Below are 13,918 nucleotides of genomic sequence, written 5' to 3'. Positions count from 1 at the left end.
TACCATCAAACAAGCCAGTAACTCAGTAGTTAAGGAACAAACCAAACAGGTTTTACAACCTATTAGAGAACCGCTCCTTCTGCTTAAGTTACATTAATAAGGGAGGGGGGGGATTGTTTGTAGATACAAACCTTGGAGATTGTTTTGTGTGCTACTTTGCAGTGTATTATTCCGACCGTGTTTCAACTGAGGTGTTGGCTATTGCTCTAATATTCAAACACATTTTACTTCAACTTCCTGCAACCTTGTAGTGTTCGATGAACCTCGGCTCTGAAGCCAGATGGAGGAGGAATTGATCTGTGGAGACTGTAACATGGTGTTTCGCTCCACTGGGCTGCTTGAGAAACACAAAGCACTGTTCTGCATTGGGAGCAGGGTAGGGCACCTTCGGGTGCAAAGGCACAGCTCTGAACTTCTCATGAGACACAAACCTGGAAGTGTGGACCCACAACAGACAAAAACCCCTGACCTTTTTCAGGTAAGTTAGTCACACTGATCTAGTAAGGGAGTGCAAGGCCTGAGCAGGTAGATTAGGTGAGCAGCTGGTAGGAAAGCAAAGGAGCAATTAAAGTTATCAAAGCAGAGGAGTTAATTCACGTCAAACTGGGAACATAGGTTAAAAAAGTTATTATAAATATATCATAGAAAGTTATTATGATTATTACAGCAGCTGCAGATGAAACTTTCTTATATATGTGGGGGGAAATTGCAAATGATAGAAATGACAGGAGGGAATTCTGCATATAGGTGGATGTTCTCTGTCTGTTAAGAGGCCGATGCAAGGGGAAAAGCTGGATGTGTCTTTGTGTGTGCAGCTGAGAGATCAACGAAGGAACGCGACCAGGTGGAGGAGTGCTGATGCCAAACCAAAGGACATGCCATCACGCAGTCAGACAGACAGCGCTGCTCTGCAAGATCTCCCTGATGAGGTAAAGCTGAACACAATGGCAAAGCAAGGAGCATTTATCCGCTGTTAATTCCCAGCATGTGATTATTATTTTACCTAAGATTCATTGGATAATTCATAACAATTCATTTTGTGTATACATGCACATTTCCAATTGTTATTTTACCAAGCACTGCAGGCATTTCATGGTCTTTGATTAAAAATTCATATTTGAATATCATTATGTCAGTCAAGACACATTAGAGGAGCAATTTCAAAAAGGGAGTTCCAATCATGCATACAAATAGGGACATACAAATATACGCATACAAGTACACATTTTAAATGAAATTCAAAAATAAAAATCCTCTCCTCTTACTTTCAGTTTCACAAGTTGAGAATGTCCATCGAAGAAAAACTGCCAATCTGGTCAAAAAGGACCACAGATACTGAGGTGTTGTACCAGGGTTCTTCCAGTCTTAGCCCTCATACAGCATCTTCCTTTTATTCCCTTTACTTTTTTAAGGTATGCCAGGGTGCTATTTTTGTGCACATATTGTAAAACCTCTTAAATAATAGATTAAGTCATCAGCCGGTTGTGTCAGAATGAGTCACAGGTCCCTCTGGATGGTAAGGGGTTCAAGAAAAGAACACATTTTTATGATGCCAGGGGACAAAAGTGACAAAGAAAATAACAACTTTGCTCCGGGGTGTAACATGCCTAAAAGCCCACGCTGTGTGAGAATCTATTTAATTCATAAACATGGTCTTTAGACAAATGGACATCAGCTGGGTCACAGGGAGAGACTGAAGGAGATGAGGGAATTGGCGATGCTCCATGAGCGCCAACTGGCTCTGATCCATGGTCACAACCAGCAGCTGGAGCAGCAGAGAGACGGTGAGGAACAAATGTCGGACTTTCTGAAAATCTCTGCATGACAATCTGTCTGAAATTTACACTCAGTGTTGATGCCAAGAGTGTTGTGTCAGAGCTGGCCCATCAGGTGAGTGTCCTGTCTGGACAGAGCAACACAACTCACCTGGAGAGTTTGCTGATGGAGCTCAGAGAGCAGGAGGAGAGAAACGAGGAGACGCTGCAACAACTCGCTGAACATCTCCACATATTACAGTAAGGGTGCACGTGGACTGAGTTTACAACCTGTACTCAAGTAAAAGCAGCAATACCACAATGTCAAAATACTACCATATTAAGTAGATAAAATACAAAAAGCATGCACATTCTGCACATACATTCTGATATATATGTATGCATAAATAGATTATTACCATCGTCGCTGATGCATTGGTGTGTCAGCAGCATTTTAATGTTGCAGCTTGAGGTTAAGCTGATTCAAACTATTTCACAGGCTAATACTGTAGATGAGCTTAACCTGTAACAACACATCGTAGTTCATAAGCTTTATAAGTTGAAATATTCAGGGTGAAAATGGTCATTTGAAATGTGAAAAGCAAATATAGTTGTTTAAACTATTGTGGAGTAGAAGTGTGAAACATGTTTGTATCTTATTCCTCAGTTTTGTTCATGAACTATCACTGACACTTAATTGAGCCACATCCACATGCAACATCCCAGCCTGTAACCACTAACTGTGCTGCCAGAGCAGGCGTGGAGGCATATTTATTTAATATGAAACTGTTAAGGTAATTTATGTTGGCACAGATACACATACAACATTCAAAAAGAAATTACTGCCTCAGTGGTGCTCTGTCTCCAAGATGGATATTTAGTGAAACATGTTTTTTTTTTTTGCTGCTGGATGAGCATCAATTACATATTTCATTATGTCTCTCATTGAAAAATTAGTGGTAGAATTGACTGAATTTCATTTTGCTGGCCGGATCATGACTGGGAAACTTTCCACAGACGTCACAACAGGATCTAATTTAGATGATTTACTGAGTTTTCGTTGTCTTTTTTTCTTTTTAGTGGAAAAAAGACCTCAGTGGCTGCTGATCAGCGAGATCCATGCAAGAATAAAAAGATTCATCACGGCAGCTATGAGCTCATTCCTTCTGTGGACGGCCCTCTCTCTGCCCAGATAAAGTACGCACCTTCATCCTTCACGGGCAATTTATTTTTAAAACACTCTATTGTAAAGGAAAAAGAAGATTGAGTGCAGCTTTTGCTTCCCATTTATCTTGTTGCCACTAAGTGTAATATCAGGTTGTTTACATGTGAATAAGAATTAGTTCTACTGAGCTGCCTGGGTATATGAGGGTAAATCGGGTCTCTTTGTTACAGAGCCCTGCGGCAGGCATACATGCAGTCAGGTGAGTCAGATCCAGCCATTGTGGCTCGAATGATTGACCTGCAGGCAGAAGCCCAGAGTCAGGAGAACATCCAACCAGCAGCGGGCGGCAAGTGTAAGACTCAGAGTGATGATGTGAAATATGCACTGCTTGTCACTAATAACTCTCTGTCATCACAGCTGTGCTCAGTGGAGCCTTTATTAAGTTTACTCAGCCTGATTTTTCCACTCTAAAAACTGATTTCCTCTGTGGTTACAAGATTCTCATCCAACATTTCTTCTCACATCATCAGTTCAGGACTCAAATTCTTGGTACACACTCCAGACTTATGGCACACAACTGTGGGTAATTTACCTCTTGGCCCTCAGCCACCTCATTGCTGCCCTCGTGTCCTGACGCGAGGCCTCTTCGGCGGGGTCTGACCTGGGAGCTGCTGGCTGTGGAGCAGGAGAACCAGAGACTGGAGGAGGAGATCCTCAGGATCCAGCTGGCCCGGCAGCGACACCATGAATATGAAGGTTGGAGAGTTCCCACAAATAAAACATGTAGCTCTTTTTTGCTTTTACGATGTTTCTGCCAACTGTAGCTGTATGGGATTAGCTAAAATTAACTACTACACTTCAAATTCCATGCAGTTTCATGGATACAGTACTGTTGACTTAAAATTGGAATTCAAACTAACCCCCAACATTTTAGGTTTACAGGTAGAAAATAAGAAATAGAAGTGAAGCACAGAATTCAGCTACACTTTTATACATCGGGACTCTGAAATCAGCATTTTAATTTGTAATTCTTGCATTGTGATACATACAGCTAGAAATTAAACTTAATTCCAGGAATATTGCGATTATTATTTAGTGTGTCATTTCGCTGCTTATCTGTTGTGCTGCTGACACTTCATACTGAGCGTTTTGCGCCATGCTGAGTGAAGCAAATTGATTTCTAGATTGACTGGATGTGTGAAAGCCCCTGGACCTGCTTAACTGTCACTGACACCAAGAACAGTCACACAGGTTTGGGGTGTTTCTGCACACAGCCAATCTTGTGTTTGTTCTCCAGCAGCAGTGAGGACTGAGCTTGAGCTGATTCAGAGGGAGAACCTCCTGCAGATTTCCAGTTTGCAGGCAGAGATGCAGAGAAGCAAAGAAGCTCCCAGGCTCAGGAGACCTCCCCCACCTCCTCCTCCTCCTCCTCTACTCCCACGCCAACCCAAAACTCACATTCATGCACCTCTTTCACTGGTACATAATATACAGTTGTAGTCAAGAACATTTTTGATTTTGATTCTGGACTGTTTTTAGCTGTATGTAATACAAAAATTGTGTCCTGAATCGTTAATTCCTGACAGTGACATTGATTGAGATACTGTACCTCCATGTGTTCCTCAGCTCCAGGCCAGTTTCTTCTCCTCTCCACTGGGAAGATGCGTCTTAGACCCCCTGGACTCTCTGGGTCCGGCCCCCTATGACCCTGCGTCAGTTCAGTTCTGCACAACATCCACAGTATATCAGGCCATCTACATGTGTGAATCAGATTTGGGCATAGCTTCACACTGAGCTCACATCATACAATGATTTGTACATTTAATCACCCATAGTCCCATTTAAGTCATAATAGAATCTGCAAAATCACGTTTAATCATCGACTAATCTGTCAGTGTTATTGCCCACAGACCTCTCTTGGAATTAAATTGAGTTTAAACCATCCTCTGGTGTTTCAGAGCTGGTTTTGTGGTTTTCTATGACCTGATGCTGGGAGTTGATGTCTCTCAGAGGGCACTGTGCCTGGTGGCAGCTCTCTATTCAGAAGGTCAGGAGGTGGGACCGCCGACTCCGCTGCCCCTGGTTCAGTGCCTGCCGGGAGCGTCCCTGCCTCACACCCACAGCCTCACCACCAGAAACTACGCTGCTCTGTCAGTCACGCAGCCTGTGCACAGGTAGGAGCAACACCTAGAGGAGAGGAGCTGTATTTATTGTTATATAGAGCAGATGAGTGATTTAAAAATGACCAGACTTCTTGACTGGGCTTAGTAAATAATGGAGAAAAGGTTAAGGTCCAAAACATTAATAACTCTCCCTCAGATTAGATGGAAATGCACTTGGAAAAGGTTAAATAAAATCCCATGTAGGTCACCCAAAGTGAGAAGAAAACTCCCCAAACTCTCATGCATTCCTCTTTTGAAGGGTTTTGCATGCGGCCTGAGCTCAACCACAATGAAAATGAGCAGTAAAATATAGAATAGCAATATAATATAGTATGAAATCAGCACACTTTTATTTCAAAGGGTAGAAACATTCAAGCAAGGTTTAAGAGGGAACTGTTGATGAGGCCACTAGAAACAGACATGTAAAACTTTCCTCCTGTAGGCTCCAGCCGTCACCCTCCCTCTCTCTGGTGGTGGAGGTCCAGACAGCGAGTGATCTGGACGTTCACAACCAGGAAGTCTTCAAGTTGGCGTCCTGTGGCTGGACACGAGTGCAACTCTTTGACCAATACAACCAGGTATAAGTGTTACAAACACACGATACAGCATGAAAAACGTGGGAATTAATTCTGTACTCATTTTTGGTACCATTGAAATGCAGTATAAGGAGCTGACACTGAGCTGGGCCTCCGCTCAGTTAATATCATGCTGTTGATGTTTACTAATCCAAGAACATTGGTGTATAAAGGTTGTAGGTCCAAATAGTAAGTTCAGTGAACTGTTATACATTTCAAGTTTGCTTGATCTGGCAGAGTTTAGTATTTATCTATCAGAGACTATCATGCTAGTCTACAACCAGCTGCTATTGTTGCTCATATGAACAGTTTAACCATTTGTCTAGATGACAGTATGTCATAGCATCTCAGTGTTCTCTCCACCAACAGCTCTGTAGCGGCCACTGGAGGGTGCCAGTTCGCAGTCTTCCCATTAGACCCAACTTAAGCCTTGCCCAGCTGAACTCAGTAGCCCAGGTATAAAGACCCCCCCCCCCAGATATCTTAGCAAACACCTGTATGCAGCTATTGTCCTTCATTATCCATCAGCACAAGGAAGTACACTACACACCTGACAGTTTGTGTGTTTCTGTAAATTTAAGGCGGCCAACATGGAGCTGTGTCTGCGTTTGGTCAACGGACGAGATGGAGATGTGCAGACTCTGGAAAAGCCCGACCCGACCAGCACCAGTCACTATAAATATCCACCTGTGGTAGGCTGGTGAACCAGGCTTCAGGGCTTAAACTACAGAGGGAAACTAATAGAGTGTAACCATTACAACAAAATGATGTTATTGATTTATCTGTACAACTTTGTCAATTAAGATGCTGTGTGATCTTTCAAAAAATGTGTTTTAGACTTAGCAGTACAGTACCCATAAGCCCCCACCCACATTGAGACGAGGGAATTTTTAACTGGACCACTGAAATGTGCTTTGTTCCTGTACAGTACTTTGTTTTAATATGAACACACTTAAATGTGGTGTCATTATACCTTATTTCAACACAGGTGTCTTCACATCCTGCAGCCATCCATGGAAATGCCGCTCAGCCAACTTCAGCTCTGCAGCCACCAGCAGAGGGAGAGCACTCCTCCCTTTTGACCTTCACTGATCACCAAGACCCTCCACCCACAGATGAGGCCAGTCAGAGGTGAAAGGGACAGAGATGAACACACACAGCCTGTACAACACACCTGAACTTATTGTGCACTTCCAAACTTGGATCACTGTCTGGAAGTATAAGTGAACATGCCCCTTTAAAACATTTACTTTGTTTTTTTTTAGTCATGCCAGGTTTTAGGTTGTGTAGCACCTGTTGCTCATGAGCAGTGATCAAAAATACTTGTCATTTAACAATTAAAAGTTTTAATACATGATATAACTGCAGCAAAACCCCAATAAGAGATACTGTCTTAGGTGTCAAGTAGTCAGATGTATGAAAAGATGGTCAAATACATTGTAGTTTGTTATGTTACTGTAGCCATCAAACCATCAGTGCAACTGTAAACATCCATTTGTACTCATCAATTATGTGCAGTTTGGAGTTCAGTAAAAAGAACTAATAAACTTACATCTGCAAATTTTTTATTCTTTTTTTTTTACTACAAGTATACAAAACTGGACAGACAAATCTATGAAAATGGATCTTATTTACAGAAACAAAAGTGTTGAAGGTGGACAGGGACTGGACAGGCATGCTGTGCTGGTTTCGAAGATCAGGAAAGAGATGACCGTCACGCCGAAGACTTGACAGAGGACGACTGGCTCGCGGGCTAAAGAAAGAAAAAGAGAGACGCTTAACAGAAGGGAAAGGATTCACTGTTCTGCCTGTCGATCATCTCTCTAGTTTCAAGAGAAGATGCTTTCTTCTTCTTGCTGGTTTGTCTGTACGGCTCTAAAACTGCAGTGGTGAGAGTGCTTTCCTCCCAACAACATGAAGACACCTGCAGTTACGAAAACAGACTCATTGTTTCCTTTTGCAAACACGAGGTTAATTGTGCAAGTAGACAGGAGTACAAACTTTAACCATAGTAGCAGCTGCACAACTTTGTCTTGTCTCGACTTTCAACTAGCCAGTCCCAGCTTCATTATGTTTGACAACCTATAAGTTATCAAGTTACATCGCATTACTCCCGACTTCCTTGTGGGCATCAATGTAGTTTTGATTGAGCTTTAAGAGGTAAAATTCCTCCACCATACATGCAGACTGTAAAAGCTGACATGTCGCAGAGAACCTCAGGACATGTGGAAACCACACACAAATAGTAACTACTGCACATAGCAGGGTGGCAGCACCACAGCACTCTTATTGTGCCGTTACACAAACTTATGTAAGACATAAGCCTATAACTCGCCTCCTGTGATTTTCCCTCCTGGACTCCATTGCCGTTGCTGGCACTAGAGTCACCGCTGCCATTAACTGTGGCTTCCTGTTTCGCTTGTTTAGCATCAGTGTCCTTTACTGGGCTCTCCTCCTCTGGTTTCCGCTGTGTAGAAACATAAAACCAGGTCAAAGGGAGGGGGAAGACAAGACTGAGTGCTTCTGCACACAGCAAACCTTTAAAAAAAAATAAATAAAAATTTTAAAAGCTGAACTCAAAACTGAAACACCAAAGCGCTGTAACCCAATACTTTTGTCAAGGTTGCATACAATTTAATGCATCATGCACACAAATCAGCGAACAAAGCTTGATTTATAGTCGTAATGAGTACCACAACACAGCCACCTACACGCACATGCCACAACCACAGAATTCCCTTGACAGGTCACAACACACAAGCTAAAAATCTATCAGCCACAGCATCCCTACGACCAAAGCAGGCAAGCACACAGACGTCGAAACAAAGTGAGCAGTACATGGCCAAATTCAATACAGATGAGAATAGCTCCTGTACGGAGTCAGCTGTGGAGGTTTATTTCTTGAGCAGTTATTCAATTGCTGGCTTTAAAATGCCCAACTAAAGGCACATAATTTTGATACGCCAGATCGTAAGGACAGAGAAGTGGGCCTCACCTTTTTCCTGACGAGGTGGGAGATGTCTGAAGCCGCTTTGGAAGACGAGGCACTGTCAGATGATTTAACTGGGATCTGAAAAAGTTTGGTTTGTTTGATTAGAGAGGTTTTGTAAAGCATTCATTCATGTTAGACCATTCCTGTCACTTCAGTGGCTTTACCTGACTGGCTGCAAATGCTGAAGACGATGATGGGCCCCCATTTTCACATAGGAATGCTGATGAGGTAGAGGCTCCACCCTGCAAGAAGTCAGTCAGTTACCTGAGAGCTGAACCTACAACTTGATAGATTTTGTACATCCATGCTGCACTAACAACATCTGGGTGGTGCAAGCCAAGATCCACAAATACACTCATGTTTTAGGAGAACTGTACCAATGCCGGATTGTTTTCACCCTTGAACAGTGCACACAGTTCCTTTTTGTCCAGTGTCCTCACCAGTGTCTGCTGGATGGCCTGTGAGGCAGTGCTGGCTGTTCTCTGGCTTTCCTTGGCATCCTCAACCTTTTCCCTGATGTCAGGAAGAAGCTGCTTCAGCTCCTCCATCTCGTTCTTTTCTTCTGCTGCACCACCTGCTCCCTCTGCTGCAGCTATCACCTCCTGCAACATGGCTACACACAGACAACGACTGATCAGTCCAACAAAAACAAAAATATTTACATTCAACTGTTTTTAAAAGTGTACTTTTTAAAGGATTATAGTCGACAAATCATCTCATTTATGCTCATCTAAGAATTAGTGAAAATGCTGGTCTCCAGAAAAAGAGCTTGATGCACTCTTACCCAGACGGGTCTCGATGACTTTTATGGAGCTGTTGTAGTGCTGGATGGCCTGGCTGTACTGATCCATGTAGCACAATGTAGTGGCAACATGATAGTGGGTCTCAGCCAGCAGACGACTGTGGGGAGGCAAGTGCTTAAGCTGCAGGGCAAGACACTCCTGGAAGTCTTCTAGTGCCTGGGGATAGTTACCTGGGGAAAGAGCGCACACACAGACAATGGGATGAAATTAAGCTAAACTAGCTTTTTTTTTTTTTTTTTTAAACAGAAGAAATGGTTGCCACTCCAGTTGTGAACATGAGCCAGATTATCTTCAATGATGAATTGATTAACAATTGCAAACCAATATTTATGCACCATGGTTAGGTTTCAACTGCATCCAACAGTTATGAGCAAACACTCAAGTCCATCTGTGGCTCAGAGGTAGAGCATGTTCCTGTGCTTCAAATTACTCCGTCATGAGCCTGATGGCAGATTTGGCTCGCTCCCATCAGTATGGATGGTGTGTGAGTGGGAAATTTAAGTGTGATTTTACAGCCCTTTGAGTTGTCGAAGACTAAATAGGCGCTATACAAGTACAGTCCATTTACCAACTAGGTAATTCAGTCTGCTGCATGTAAACATACCCGATTCAGCACTGACTTCTCCAAGCTTCAGATATGCCTGGGCTGCCATCAGCTGGTCATCTTTGCTTTCCTTTCTGTGGAGGTGAACAATAAATCAACTTCAAGGCACTGTTACTTTTAGCCCCGTTTTAAGTATGTGAGGCCTTAACATTGTAAAGCTCAGATATGAATGAGGTGACCTGCTTGAAATCATGTATTCAGTATAAATCTCTTAATGAAAAGACAAAAAGATCAATGGGCTTGATTGTGATGTTTTTCCAGCGTTTACACTTAAATGAATCTTGCAGTGTTGCCGTTACCTTTTGTAGATGACTTTAGCTACCTCAAGCATCTCCCAGGCCAACTGCAAGTTCCCAACTTCATCATCTTCCTGAAAAAAAAAAGGTGGTGAAGGCATACATTAATATATACACCCACTATATAAAAACTTACAGTTCTGTCAGAGTGCTGTATATGGGAACACACCTTATTTTGTCCATTCTGCTCTCCATCCTCATCATCGTCCTCGTCGTCATCATCATCATCGTCATCATCTGTTGAACAGGAAAATAATTACGTAGCATTTAATAATTCTCTTGTTTCTAGACGTTTCTCCTACAGTGAAGTAAACAGCTGTGCCGATCAGTTTCCCTTCACCTTTTGTAACACCTCTTTATGCGTCTTATTTCTAGAAATAAGAAGCTTGTGCTCCACCCATCCACACAAACCGTGCTCTGTATACAAAGATCTACTGCCCTCTGATTCCTCCTTGTCCTGTTCGGTCTCAGGCTTGGATTCCTCATCTTTTCCATCTTCTGGCTTTGCGTCGGTCTTCTCACCATTCTGCTCTTTTGAATCTGTGTTCCCAGTCACAGGGCTTTCCCCCACACCATTCACCGCAGCAGCTGGGAGCTTCTCAACTCCACTGATTGAACTCTTACTTTCCCCACTCGCGGGCAAGTTTGAGGGTTTATCTGAGCCATTCACATGTTTGACTTCCTCGTTCACCTCAGTGTTGCCCTTCCCATCCTCAGACTCCAGCTTGGCATTAACTGTTCCAGTCTTTTCCTCCTCTGCCATTGCATCATACACCTGCTTTCGTAGATCATCTCTAGTTTTTTCTGCACCAAAGTGGCATGTAAACAGTTCCACATTAGATAGTTTTAAGAATAAAAGATCAGTTCTATGACAAACACCTTCCAGATAACTCAAGTCTAATGCTGCTTTTGTTCTGTATTGAATGTGGGAGGAAGGAAGCTCTTCAGCCTTCTTGCTGTCAAGTTATTGTGTCGGGAAAATGTCAACGCCAAAGTTGTTGGCTTCTTACCTGCAGAGGTTAACTTATATTACAGTATTTACAATTCAACTGATAAATAAGTGGCATGCTGAAAATCAAAGTCCAATTTGTAAGATATAAAAAAAAAAAACAACAACCTTAAAGCACTTGAGACAAAGTTGTAGGGAAGGCAGTTATTTTTCTACACTAAAAAAAAAAAAAGTGACAGTGTACATCGAATCACTTCTGATCCTGTTCCCTTTATAAAAAAAGAAAAATACACTTGATACTGACCATCAAGATTGTTGGCACTCTCAATATTTGAGTTGCTAGGCTGCTCCTCTTCCTCAGATTCCTCTGGGACTCCCTCTAGTGCATTACCAAGGACACTATTCTCCATCCTAACAAATACACAAGACTACCAGGTTATCCAAAAGTAAACAAAAAAAAAAAAAAAAAGTACTACCAACAAGGGAAGGAAAAAGAGCATCATGCCCACCCCACCAAAAAAAAAAAACAACAACTCAAGAGTTATAACTTTCCCTTTGTCCAGTAAGTGCAAGAACATTAAATTCTGAGCTTGCGTCATACGAAAGAAATCTATAAACACATACTATCATAAAGTGCTATCACCTGAGACACTGTAAATGAGGTACAGTCAGCAATTAAGTTAACCAACCTGGCAAGCTCCAGTAGGGACTTCCCACAGAGGAAGAAGGCCTCACCGCACTCCTCTGCAGTGTCCCCGTACTTCGCAGCCCTGTCAGATAATCACAAGAGTTGCATGTATCTAGTTTAGGAGAGCAGCTACAACCTGAAGTGACCTCATTGTAACGTGCGCTGTAGACTCAAAACAAAAGCAGAAGCATAAATAAGTTGTCAAGCTTAACACTTTCATTTTCACATACATATAAAGAAAGAAGCACCCTTGGGAGACAGAAAATGAACAACTACTACAGATTCAGTGATTGTTTTTTTAGCAGGAGAATTGATCAAACATCAATATTGGCAGTAAATAATGTTTTCCATGTTGAACCAGTGACCTCCCTCCACCAATACTCACAGCATGCTGCAGGCGTCCTGGAAGACACTGACAGCAGAAACAACATCTCCCATCACTAGATGCCTGTTCCCTGTGCCAATCAGTTTCTTTGCCTCCTCCATCGTGTCAGCAGAGCTGCAGGGGGGGAAGATACACACACGCACAATACATTAGGTCAATGATGAATAACAACGTGAACAGATGCAGAGTTTTCCCCGCGGGGACGCTCACCTGTCTGCAGCAGCTGCCGAGGAAGAGGAGCACGGCTTCTCCTCCGCACTGCAAAAGTTAAGAGTTCAAACTTTAGTCAATGCCAACACAAGCTAGCTGACCTGAGTCTGAAGCACAGCAGCCGTCGACGCGCCTAACTTGGATGCAGATGTTAGCTGCGCCTTATTGTTGTTAGCACCGCACGGTTGTTAGCCGACTAGCCTGCCAGTGGGGGGTGACAGGGATGTTGGTTAGCAGCGACTACAGCCACCGCCAGTTACGGCTATCTAACCACTGGGGTACATATAGAGTCACTGTCATTGTGTGAAAACGTGTAAAAAAAAAAACGAGCTCCCATACAATCAGTATCACCCGCGCAAGGTCGTCAGCGTTAGCCGCGTTATGTAGCTAAAGCTAGCTAGCCGTGTTTCTCCAGTATACGTTTCTCCGTGGAAATTATAACTGAGTCTTACCTCCCAGAGCTGGACGCGGCGGACGTTTCCTCTGGCATGTTTTAAAGACGATGGACACGGTGGAGAGAAGCAAAACAGTCGGTCTGGTCCGCTGTGAATGGAGTACAGATAGACCTCCTGTGATAGTCTTTGTTGGCGCGCTTAAATAGAGAAAAGAAGGCTTTCCATTTCCGCTTAACTTGGAACGCGGGAGATTGCACTTAAAGGGGCCGCAGCGAGTATAATGAGGCGTTCAGGGTCCATTACGGGGAAAATACGGCTATTATTATTAGTATGGTGTCAAGAACGAAGAAAAACAATTTGCTAGCGTTATCTACGTATTGATTGGCATATAATCCTATATAATAAGAAGTCATCCACTTTAATACTTTAACACTTTAACAAGGTGGACAAACTTTGGTGGTGTCCTCCACAGGTGCCACTGAAGACCAGCAATTCTCCTCCATTGGAAAATTACTTTGGCCTTCCCTCACTGCTTATGATGCCACAAAAGCTGTGACTGTGACAAAGAGCTGACCTGATCAGGCAGGTGGTTTTCAGATGGTGGCTGTGGGGAAGATGCACTTTGTTGCATCTGGGTGCCAAAAATGCAAGTGAACGGTGATCTGCTGGAGCCATTGCAACATCTCCCAGCTAAACATTAACCACATGGTGCACTTCATGTTCATCCTAATATCAGACCTTAGATGTGACGTCAGCAAGGGCTCTGAAGAGGCATCCACATCCAGAAGAGGCTGCAGGAGCATCCTCCTGGGGTCTGGCTGCAGAAGACAGTTTGGTTTGTACCCCTTTTGTTTTGATCATTTGTATATATGATGCACTTTATTTCATTTTAGTTTATTTATGCCTTAAGTTATTTAAATTACAATGTATTATTCTTATT

At 42.9% G+C, this 13,918-nt stretch overlaps 2 protein-coding genes across 4 annotated transcripts; one reads left to right on the top strand and one right to left on the bottom strand.

Moving 5' to 3' along the window:
* Positions 1 to 280: 280 nt before the first annotated feature.
* On the top strand, positions 281 to 7,115 carry LOC139202691 (coiled-coil domain-containing protein 17-like). Its single transcript, XM_070832243.1, has 15 exons — positions 281 to 478; positions 816 to 929; positions 1,272 to 1,412; positions 1,661 to 1,784; positions 1,877 to 2,015; positions 2,835 to 2,951; positions 3,150 to 3,271; positions 3,526 to 3,675; positions 4,217 to 4,398; positions 4,546 to 4,631; positions 4,878 to 5,093; positions 5,524 to 5,659; positions 6,026 to 6,112; positions 6,238 to 6,348; positions 6,645 to 7,115. Exons 1-15 carry the CDS (start codon positions 281 to 283, stop codon positions 6,789 to 6,791), a joined length of 2,070 nt encoding a protein of 689 aa, XP_070688344.1. The 3' UTR covers positions 6,792 to 7,115.
* Positions 7,116 to 7,204: 89 nt separating this feature from the next.
* nasp (nuclear autoantigenic sperm protein (histone-binding)) lies at positions 7,205 to 13,195 on the bottom strand. 3 transcript variants are annotated; one of them, XM_070832710.1, is made up of 15 exons: positions 13,036 to 13,186; positions 12,584 to 12,631; positions 12,374 to 12,487; positions 11,990 to 12,070; positions 11,605 to 11,711; positions 10,787 to 11,155; positions 10,521 to 10,588; positions 10,355 to 10,425; positions 10,056 to 10,129; positions 9,433 to 9,621; positions 9,089 to 9,261; positions 8,813 to 8,890; positions 8,652 to 8,726; positions 7,992 to 8,123; positions 7,205 to 7,409 (listed from the first exon to the last, which is right to left on the bottom strand). In XM_070832710.1, the coding sequence occupies exons 1-15, from the start codon at positions 13,071 to 13,073 to the stop codon at positions 7,371 to 7,373; spliced, it is 1,656 nt and encodes a 551-aa protein (XP_070688811.1). In that variant the 5' UTR covers positions 13,074 to 13,186; the 3' UTR covers positions 7,205 to 7,370. The 3 variants fall into 3 exon arrangements, with proteins under 3 accessions (XP_070688811.1, XP_070688809.1, XP_070688810.1); XM_070832708.1 differs by lacking the exon at positions 10,787 to 11,155 and having other exon boundaries at positions 13,036 to 13,195; XM_070832709.1 differs by lacking the exons at positions 7,992 to 8,123; positions 10,787 to 11,155 and having other exon boundaries at positions 13,036 to 13,195.
* Positions 13,196 to 13,918: the final 723 nt, after the last annotated feature.

The sequence above is a fragment of the Pempheris klunzingeri genome, chromosome 6 (assembly GCF_042242105.1).
Source record: "Pempheris klunzingeri isolate RE-2024b chromosome 6, fPemKlu1.hap1, whole genome shotgun sequence".
Lineage (NCBI taxonomy): Eukaryota > Metazoa > Chordata > Actinopteri > Acropomatiformes > Pempheridae > Pempheris > Pempheris klunzingeri.
This window is presented reverse-complemented; position numbering and strand designations above follow the sequence as displayed.